The sequence below is a fragment of the Taurulus bubalis genome (genome assembly GCF_910589615.1).
Source record: "Taurulus bubalis genome assembly, chromosome: 13".
Taxonomy (NCBI): Eukaryota; Metazoa; Chordata; class Actinopteri; order Perciformes; family Cottidae; genus Taurulus; species Taurulus bubalis.
Window position 1 is genome coordinate 799,075 of NC_136601.1, and position 11,023 is coordinate 810,097.

General features: G+C 53.9%; 1 protein-coding gene across 1 annotated transcript; it reads left to right on the forward strand.

The window, feature by feature from the left end:
* Nucleotides 1–3,248: 3,248 nt before the first annotated feature.
* Nucleotides 3,249–9,811, forward strand: LOC306745874 (protocadherin-1-like; the record flags this gene model as incomplete). The annotated part of the gene is made up of 3 exons (XM_079228734.1): nt 3,249–3,626; nt 3,815–4,246; nt 7,014–9,811. The coding sequence occupies 3 exons, from the start codon at nt 3,249–3,251 to the stop codon at nt 9,261–9,263; spliced, it is 3,060 nt and encodes a 1,019-aa protein (XP_079084860.1). The 3' UTR covers nt 9,264–9,811.
* Nucleotides 9,812–11,023: the final 1,212 nt, after the last annotated feature.

Sequence of the window (11,023 nt, forward strand, 5' to 3'; positions counted from 1 at the left end):
TTACGGACTGGGACTCCTGACGTCTGCTGCTGTGAAGACAGTCCTGGAGGAGTCATGGATCCACTGCTCACAAAGTGTCTGAACCCTTTTTGCTCGGTACTGATCTGCAGGAGCTGGACTCCAGTCAGGCCTCTGTTGGGGGACGTAGTGAACGCTGCTCGGCTCAGTGAGCGGCCATTAGCACCTTAATGGGCCAGTGGCTGTTGTCATGGAGATGCTGGTGTTACTGGTTCACTCCCACTGACACAGCATGAGGTCTGCAGCTCACCAGGACGTACCTGCAAGAGAACCAGCTCATGTGATGGATCCTTAAAGCTGACCTGGCTCACCAGTCCAGACTACAGGCCTGTAGTCTGTAGACTGGACTACAGGCCTGTACTCCAGTCTACAGACTACAGGCCTGTAGTCTGTAGACTGGAGTACAGGCCTGTAGTCCAGACTACAGACCTGTACTCAAGGCTACAGACCTGTAGCCTTGAGTACAGGTCTGTACTCCAGTCATTTCCTTTTGTATTTAAACCTCTGAGGTTCTCAGCTGCTGCAGTGACTTGTGATGCAGGTGGGACACACACACTGAATATCTATAGTGAACACACACACACACACACACACACACACACACACATTGAATATCTACAGTGAACACACACACACACACACACTTTGGGGTGACGAGGCCGTTGAGCTGCTTTGTAATGTACAGAAGACATACTCTTTGTCACACATGCTTACTGCCTACGTCTTTACACATGGAAATGTTACTGTCTTTGTATTGTCTCTCACACACACACACACACACACACACACACACACACACACACACACACACACGGCAGTTGAGAAAACTCAGACTGTGGGAAACAGGACGAGCTGGACGATCTCTGATTTAACCTGGACCGTCCCCGAGGAGACAACGCACACACTTAAACACACACACACACTTAAACACACACACACACACACACACACTTAAACACACACAACATGTGAACAAACACGTCTGCCGTCTTCTTCCCAAACCGCTCTCGACCCCCAGAGCGTCTCCTCTGGTTCCAGTGAAGTCACGATGTTACGTTTACAAACTGTGTTTTACAATTATATGGACCTGTTAACGAGCTGCTAATCAATAACAATAATTACATTTTTATTAGCTGTTGAACTAAATAACCTTTTTGCTAGACATTACTTGTTTCCTTCTGCAGTTGTTTTGTATAAAAACATATATTATACATTGTGTGTGTGTGTGTGTGTATATATATATATAGCGCTGCTAGAGGACAGCAGCCATTTGGTGCTTTTTCTAGCGTCTTTGAGCAGCGGCCTGTCCGCATGTTGTCCTGTGTGTTGCGACACACACACACACACACACACACACACACACACACACACACACACACACACACACACAGATAGGCGTTCACAGTTACACTTGTAAACACAGCGACGCCCCCACACACACACACTCATTCACATTCACACTGGGGTAATTAGGTGTGTGTGTGTGTGTGTGTGTGTGTGTGCGTGCGTGCGTGTGTGTGTGCATGTGTGTGTGTTCTGAGGAGGATTAACCTCGTCGACCTGCATTCAGAAACTCCTCCAGCTGAGAGTTCCTGACGCGAGGAGACGAAGTTTATGATCTGATCTGGAAACAGAGTTTAAAAAGTTTAAATAGTTTAAAAACGTTGAAGTACCGTTTTTACCTTCAGAGCGTTTGAGGCACGAACGTGTCTCCTTCTCGCCTCCTTCAGCTCTAACGTGTCTCCTTCTCGCCTCCTTCAGCTCTAACGTGTCTCCTTCTCACCTCCTTCAGCTCTAACGTGTCTCCTTCTCGCCTCCTTCAGCTCTAACGTGTCTCCTTCTCACCTCCTTCAGCTCTAACGTGTCTCCTTCTCGCCTCCTTCAGCTCTAACGTGTCTCCTTCTCGCCTCCTTCAGCTCTAACGTGTCTCCTTCTCACCTCCTTCAGCTCTAACGTGTCTCCTTCTCGCCTCCTTCAGCTCTAACGTGTCTCCTTCTCACCTCCTTCAGCTCTAACGTGTCTCCTTCTCGCCTCCTTCAGCTCTAACGTGTCTCCTTCTCGCCTCCTTCAGCTCTAACGTGTCTCCTTCTCGCCTCCTTCAGCTCTAACGTGTCTCCTTCTCGCCTCCTTCAGCTCTAACGTGTCTCCTTCTCACCTCCTTCAGCTCTAACGTGTCTCCTTCTCGCCTCCTTCAGCTCTAACGTGTCTCCTTCTCGCCTCCTTCAGCTCTAACGTGTCTCCTTCTCGCCTCCTTCAGCTCTAACGTGTCTCCTTCTCGCCTCCTTCAGCTCTAACGTGTCTCCTTCTCGCCTCCTTCAGCTCTAACGTGTCTCCTTCTCGCCTCCTTCACCTCTAACGTGTCTCCTACTCGCCTCCTTCAGCTGTAACGTGTCTCCTTCAGCTCTAACGTGTCTCCTTCTCGCCTCCTTCAGCTCTAACGTGTCTCCTTCTCGTCTCCTTCAGCTCTAACGTGTCTCCTTCTCGCCTCCTTCAGCTCTAACGTGTTTCCTTCTCGCCTCCTTCAGCTCTAACGTGTCTCCTTCTCGCCTCCTTCAGCTCTAACGTGTCTCCTTCTCGCCTCCTTCCGCTCTAACGTGTCTCCTACTCGCCTCCTTCAGCTCTAACGTGTCTCCTTCTCGCCTCCTTCTGCTCTAACGTGTCTCCTTCTCGCCTCCTTCACCTCTAACGTGTCTCCTACTCGCCTCCTTTAGCTGTAACGTGTCTCCTTCAGCTCTAACGGGTTTCCTTCTCGCCTCCTTCAGCTCTAACGTGTCTCCTTCTCGCCTCCTTCAGCTCTAACGTGTCTCCTACTCGCCTCCTTCAGCTCTAACGTGTCTCCTTCTCGTCTCCTTCAGCTCTAACGTGTCTCCTACTCGCCTCCTTCAGCTCTAACGTGTCTCCTTCTCGCCTCCTTCAGCTCTAACGTGTCTCCTTCTCGCCTCCTTCAGCTCTAACGTGTCTCCTACTCGCCTCCTTCAGCTCTAACGTGTCTCCTCTCGCCTCCTTCAGCTCTAACGTGTCTACTTCTCGCCTCCTTCCGCTCTAACGTGTCTCCTTCTCGCCTCCTTCAGCTCTAACGTGTCTCCTTCTCGCCTCCTTCAGCTCTAACGTGTCTCCTACTCGCCTCCTTCAGCTCTAACGTGTCTCCTTCTCGCCTCCTTCAGCTCTAACGTGTCTCCTTCTCGCCTCCTTCCGCTCTAACGTGTCTCCTTCTCGCCTCCTTCAGAGCCATGGCGGTGCTGAGGCGGTGCTTCCTGCTGTTCCTGGCGCTCGTGCTGCCGGCGTTCTGCGGCGCGGCGCCCTCTGACATCCTGTACCGGGTCCCCGAGGAGCAGCCGCCCAACACGCTGGTCGGCAGCCTGGCGGCGGACCGGGGCCTGCCCGACACCGGCCACCTGTACAAGCTGGAGGTGGGCGCGCCCTACCTGCGCGTGGACGGCAAGACGGGCGACATCTACACCACGGAGATCCCCGTCGACCGAGAGACGCTGCGCGACTGCCGCAACCCGTTCGAGGGCGACGAGTGCTTCCTGGAGTTCGAGGTGTCCATCACCGACATGGTGCACGGGATGGGCTCGGGCCCCCGACTCATCGAGGGCCGCATCCAGGTAGGGTTCATACGGTCATGGAAATGTGTTATATTCATGTGTTCACAGACATTTTGATGAAAATTTGGTAAAAAGTCACGTTTTTTTTTTTTTAAAGTCATGAATATTTTGTGAAAGGTCTCGAAAATGTTGTGAAAAGGTAATTTGTTTTCATGTAAATCCGTTGTTTAACATGCGTGACCCTTCAGGTGCTGGACATCAACGACAACACGCCTCAGTTCTCGTCGCCCATCCTCACGCTGTCCATCCCGGAGAACACGCACGCGGGCGCGCTGTTCTCCATCCCCATGGCGACGGACAGGGACTCCGGCGCCAACGGCGTGGCCGAGTACTCGCTCTCCGCCGGCCCGGACGCCGACCGGCTGTTCGGCCTGCAGGTGTCTCTGGACCAGGACGAGAAGCTGCCCCAGCTGGTCGTCATGGGCAACCTGGACCGCGAGCGCAAGGACTCGTACGACCTGAACGTGCGCGTGGTGGACGGCGGCACGCCGCCGCGCGCCAGCAGCGCCCTGCTGAGGGTCACCGTCACCGACCAGAACGACAACGCACCGGCCTGGGAGAGGAGCCACTACGAGGGGGAGCTGCCCGAGAACAGCGTGCAGGGACACTCAGTGCTGCAGGTAGAGACACACACACACTCCCACACACACATACAAACACACACACACACACTCACATACAGATACACACACACTCACACACACACACACACACAGGTACACACACACACACACACATACAGATACACACACACAAACACACACACACACACAGGGACACTCAGTGCTGCAGGTAGAGAGACACACACAGGGACACTCACACACACCTTAACGTGTAAACCTTAACGTGTAAACCTTAACGTGTAAACCTTCACGTGTAAACCTTCACGTGTAAACCTTCACGTGTAAACCTTAACGTGTAAACCTTAACGTGTAAACCTTAACGTGTAAACCTTAACGTGTAAACCTTCACGTGTAACACGGTTGTGAAGCTCTCCTGTGAGGCGGCTGTGTTTCTGGATTCACTTCAGGATGCAGTTGAGCAACATTTCCCAGAATCCCGAGCAAACATTCCACAGCCTGGCTCAGAAACACGGCGTCACTCATTAACCACGAGTCACCTTCACCTCTGAGCGGCGTCATCGTCATCCTCCTCTTCCTCTTCCTCTTCTTCCTCCTCCTCCTCCTCCTCTTCCTCTTCTTCCTCCTCCTCCTCCTCTTCCTCCTCTTCCTCCTCCTCCTCTTCCTCTTCCTCCTCCTCTTCCTCCTCCTCCTCTTCCTCCTCTGCCTGCAGCACGACTTAATCTGAGTCAGATTATCTGCAGGGATTATTGGTATTATTTCTGCTTGTGGACTCGTTGCTCTTCAGAGCGCAGAATTCATGACGTGTTTTCTTGATGTAATCGTGAAGAAAGAAGAAACTCTCAAAGTAGAAAGCCTCTTTAAATTAAAGAGTAAGTGGACCTTGAGTTAAAACTTTGAAATAGTCCCGATGTGTAATTATGCATCACTAGTTTATCCCTCATCTGATATTAATAATTCAAATCTCATCGACAAACAACCGCCGTCACGTGTTCAGTTCAAATAAAGCTCTCGCTCCTGATTGGTGCACCGCCTCGCTAAGCCCCGCCCACTTCCCTCCAGCAGTGAGCACACAATCGAGGAAGAAGGAAGTGTTCAGGCCTTTTACTCCTCTGAAAGTCACTCTAACTTTATTAATAAGACGACACGCTGTTCCTCAGGTTTACTTCCCTCTCTTCACATCCCTTATTAGCCTTATTATAGACGATAATTGAGGATATTGACAAAGTCATCTTCTCTCACCACTAACAAATAAGAGAGGAAGACGGTAAGAGAGATATCTGTGCCTCCCAGCTGATGGATCAATTAAAACCCAGCGAGGCTCCGTGTGATTATAGCAGCGAACAACCGAGCTGATCCTCTGAGCTGCAGGTTTCAGTGGAGCAGAGAGACCGGTCCTGCAGGTCTCCAGGTCCTGCAGGTCCTCAGGTCCTCAGGTCCTCCAGGTCCTCAGGTCCTCAGGTCCTCAGGTCCTCCAGGTCCTCAGGTCTCCAGGTCCTGCAGGTCTCCAGGTCCTCAGGTCTCCAGGTCCTCAGGTCTCCAGGTCCTCAGGTCTCCAGGTCCTGCAGGTCTCCAGGTCCTGCAGGTCTCCAGGTCCTGCAGGTCCTCAGGTCCTGCAGGTCTCCAGGTCCTGCAGGTCCTCAGGTCCTTCAGGTCCTCCAGGTCCTCAGGTCCTCAGGTCCTCCGGGTCCGGCGGGTTAATCGTTAACCGGGAGATAAAGGTTTCTATTTGCCGAGCGGCCTTGGAGCGCCGCCAGCGGTTCAACGCTCGATTCTCAGAAGTCGTCAATGATTCACCCGTCTGGCGACGCTGGGCCAGGAGGGCCAGGGAGTCAGGGGGAGGAGCTCGGTCCTGGTCTTGATCCAGGTCCTGCGCTCGGTCCTGAGCTTGGTCCTGGTCCAGGTCCTGTGTTCGGTCCTGGTCCTGGTCCTGGTTCTTTGGCAAGTGTATACAAGTCCCAAACCGTCCCATATCCCTTAAAGCGTCCTCAGCAGCAGATTCCTGAGTCCTTGGCTCCATTAACTTTATTTTTTGTTTAAATCGGCTCAAATAATCCCAGCTGGCAGATTTCTTTTTCTTCTTTGTAAGAAAGCAAGGTCTTACATTTCGAGGAGATTATTTTGCTGAGTGCACGCTTGGCCCAGTTCTGCTCTAAAAAGGAATAATGGCCTTAGAGTTAAAACCCTCCTTACACAGTCCCAGGTGAAGCCGGAGAAAACGCTGAGCCAGCAGCGCCGGGACATTGAAATCAGCTGTTCAACAACTAGTTAATTTAGAATCCACACGCGGCCGACACCTCACAGCAGTACAGTGAATGCAAAACAGTGTTAGACGTCCTAACAAGGACGCTAAGTGAAATTCTGCTGACGGATCGGACCCCTGATCGGACCCCTGATCGGATCCCTGATCGGACCCCTGATCGCCTGCGCTGGCTTCTGGTTTCGGGCGCTGGAGGCCGGACCGCGTCCTCTCCGGCTCCGGCCTCCTAATGGCCCCGAGGAGCCGGAGCTCCTTTCCCTGATAGAGAAGAGGAACATTAGCATCACTCATCTGCCCATTAGATGCCAATGATCCGCTGCAGCGGGCCGTTAGCCGTTGTTGGGTGTGTGCACTCGGCTTTGATCGTCCATTATGTCTCACAGGAAAAGAGCTTTGCAGCGTTGCATTAGTAATGATCTTTGTAAGTCAAAGAATCTAAAGAGTCATTACAGTCTAACTGAGGGTATAATGGGATTATTGCACAACCTTTTTGTTTGCTTTCTTTTTCGTTTTGCTCACAAAAACTCTTCTCTTGTGGTTTCTCAGGTCCGAGCCAACGACGCGGACACCGGCAGCAACGGAGAGATCGACTACAGCCTCCACCAGGCGTCCGAGGCCGTGCAGAGGCTGCTGCGCATCGACCGCTCGACGGGCGTCATCTACGTCAAGGGCCTGGTGGACCGCGAGGAGGAGAGCTTCCTCAAGTTCTTCGTGGTCGCCAAGGACCGCGGGCCCAACTCCAAGAGCTCCAAGGTCCTGGTGACCATCAACGTCCGGGACCAGAACGACAACGCGCCGGCCATCGAGATCCGCGGCATCGGCCTGGTGACGCACCAGGACGGCGTGGCCAACATCTCCGAGGACATGCCCATCGGCACGCCCGTGGCGCTGGTCCAGGTGTCGGACCGCGACGAGGGCGAGAACGCGGTGGTGACCTGCGTGGTCGCCGGCGACGTCCCGTTCCAGCTCCGGCCCGCCAGCGAGTCGGCCAACGATCGGAAGAGGAAGTACTTCCTGCAGACGACGACGCCGCTGGATTACGAGCGCGTCCGGGATTACAGGATCGAGATAGTCGCGGTGGATTCGGGGAACCCGGCGCTGTCCAGCTCCAACTCCCTCAAGGTGCAGGTCACGGACATGAACGACAACACGCCCATCTTTTCCCCCGCGGTGCTGGAGGTAGACTTCTCCGAGGGCAACCAGCCGGGCGACAAGGTGCTGGATGTGGCGGCGGCGGACGCGGACAGCGGCACCAACGCGGAGCTGACCTACAGCATCATCGACCCGGCGGCCACCAGGCTCTTCGACATCGAGGCCAACACCGGAGAGATCCGCGTGAAGAACCTGCTGGATCGGGAGGAGACGGAGCGCTACGAGTTCCGCGTGGCGGCGGCGGACAAAGGCGTCCCCAGCAAAACCGGCACCGCCACCGTGAAGGTCACCGTCCTGGACCGCAACGACAACGACCCCAAGTTCATGCTGAGCGGCTACAGCTTCTCCGTCATCGAGAACATGCCCCCGCTCAACCCCGTCGGCGTCGTGACGGTCACCGACGCCGACAAGGGCGAGAACGCCCGAGTGAGGCTGTACGTGGAACCGGACAACGGGAAGTTCCTGATCCAGAACGGCACGGGCACCATCCTGTCCAGCATCTCCTTTGACCGCGAGAAAGAGAGCACCTACACCTTCCGGCTGAAGGCCGTGGACGCCGGCGACCCGGCTCGGTCCTCCTACGTGGGCGTGACCATCAACGTCCTGGACGAGAACGACAACGCCCCCTACGTCACCAAGCCGGCCAACTCCTCCTACACCTACATGTCGCCCGTCACGCCCCCGGACACCAGCGTGGAGGTGGTGGAGGCCGAGGACATCGATTCCGGACCCAACGCCGAGCTGGTCTACACCATCATGGGCGGGAACCCGTACGGCCTGTTCCACATCTCTCCGGACAGCGGCGAGGTCACGCTGGTGCAGGAGTTCACCGGCAAGCACAACGGGCTGCACCGCCTGGTGGTGAAGGTCAGCGACAAGGGCAAGCCCCCCCGCCACACCACCGCCCTGGTCCACGTGTTCGTCAACGACACCAAGTCCAACGTCTCCCTCATCGAGGCGCTGGTCGGCCACAGCCTCTACACGCCTCTGGACCGGGACATCGCCGGGGACCCCAACTACGCCCTGGCCCAGCGCAGCAACATCCTGTACGGCAGCCTGGCGGGGATCGCCGGCGTGATCCTCGTCATCGTGGCCGTGGTGGTCATCCGGCACCGGCTGCAGAAGGACGCCAAGAGCGGCTACCAGGCCGGCAAGAAGGAGAGCAAGGACCTGTACGCGCCCAAGCAGGGGCCCAAAAGCGCCAAGGGCAAGAAGAGCAAGAAGGGGAAGGCCCCCAAACCGGCCAAGCCGCTGGAGGAGGACGCGGAGGCCGGCCTGCAGAAGGGCCTCAAGTTCAACCTCATCGACGAGGACGTGGCCGACAGCCCCAGGATCCACCTGCCCCTGAACTACCCGCCAGGGAGCCCCGACCTGGGCCGGCACTACCGCTCCAACTCCCCGCTGCCCTCCATCCAGCTGCAGCCGCAGTCGCCCTCCGCCTCCAAGAAGCACCAGGCCGTCCAGGACCTGCCGGCCACCAACACCTTCGTGGGGACGGGCGACAACAACTCCACGGGCTCCGACCAGTACTCGGATTACAGCTACAAGGCCAACCCGCCCAAATACAGCAGCAAACAGGTAGGAGACTACGCTAACACGCCCGGGTACAACAGCGACATCTATTGGACCAAGCAGGTGTGGTAGTCGCTGGGACTCTTTGTGGCACAGCCGATATCCCTCCGCCCAAAAAGCTGCACTGACCCACCACCATTCAGCCGCCTTCATCTTTTGGTTTCGGTTGTTTTTTCATTTCTGTTTTTGTTTTTGTTCTCACCCCATGAAACATCACATGACGGGATAGACCAAACATGGGCTTATTAACATTCACCACGCAGAAAATGAACTCTGACCATCCAGATTTATTTTTTTTCTTTCAATATTCTGTTTGTTTTTTTTGTGTTGATTTTTGTTGTTTGTTTAAATTCTTCCAAAGCGAGCGAGCAACAAAAGGTTCTGAGTTCTGGACCCATGAAGGTGTTGGTAACCCCATGCGGTCTATCCTCCTCCGGGTCTTTCAATGAAGGAGCGTTTTGTTTTCTGTTTTATTCTCATGTTCATTCAGATCACACAAGGTTTTGTTTTATTTTGATATAAAAGCTGCTGGTTCTGGTCGGATCAGCTCGTTGACGTGTGACGAAGACGAGCGACTGTGAATTCTTGATTTATTATTGTTGTTGTTATTATTATTGTGAGTGTTTTCTCTCCGTTTGAACCGGACTGAGCGGCGCTTCAGAACACTTCCATCCGGTTCTGACCGGGTTAAGGTCATTCCAGCTCAGTGGGGAGGGGGAGGAGCTATGGAGGGACTTTCAGGAAAGGGGAGGAGCTACGGAAGGGGAGGAGCTATGGAGGGACTTTCAGGAAGGGGAGGAGCTATGGAAGGGGAGGAGCTATATAGGGACGTTCAGGAAGGGGAGGAGCTACGGAAGGGGAGGAGCTATATAGGGATGTTCAGGAAGGGGAGGAGCTACGGAAGGGGAGGAGATATATAGGGACGTTCGGGAAAGGGGAGGAGCTATGGAAGGGAAGGAGCTATATACAAAGGGGAGGAGCTATGGAGGGGTTCAGGACGGGGAGGAGCTATGGAGGGTCGTTCAGAAAAGGGGAGGAGCTATGGAGGGTCGTTCAGAAAAGGGGAGGAGCTATGGAGAGTCGTTCAGAGCCGCTATGAAGGACACAGGTACACGGAGACACCTGAACGCCTCGTCAGCCGGTTTTAAGAAGTCAATTGTTTGCACAGATTCATGGCAGGTTTGTTTTCCAGGCACTAGCCTTGCTGCCTTGTTTTACCCAGAGTGCCTTGCTCTATTCTATTTAATGTACAAAAGGGAGGGTGGGGTGGGCTTTTTACGCTGTTTTTGTGATGAATTAAAAACGTTCACTGTGAAAAACTCTGTGGAGACAATCAATCACATCCAGGTGTTCAGACGGTTTGATCTGTACTGTCGCCTGTTTAGTGTGTATGTGTGTGTGTGTGTGTGTGTGTGTGTGTGTGTGTGTGTGTGTGTGTGTGTGAGAGAGAGAGAGAGAGAGAGAGTGTGTGTGTGTGTGTGTGTGTTTAACAAAGAGCGTTTCTAAAGACGTGTGTTCACCTGTACCAAAGACTCACACACACACACATGTCCATATTTAAAAACCAGGCGGCGTCACACACCTGCTCAGTCATGTGATCTTCTTCATCTTCGTCTTCATCATCTTCTTCTCCTCTGGGGTAATACATGTACAGTGTTGTCTTTCATAATGCTTTTTTATTGTTATTTTGGCTCAAAAGCAGATTTTATTTCAATAAAACAAGTTGTTTAAAACATTAAAGAAGCGGCGCTCTGTGCAGTCACTGGGTGGTGGGCGGGGCTACGGACTGGGAGCACTGGGAACACTGGGAGCACCATCTCCATGTCCACATG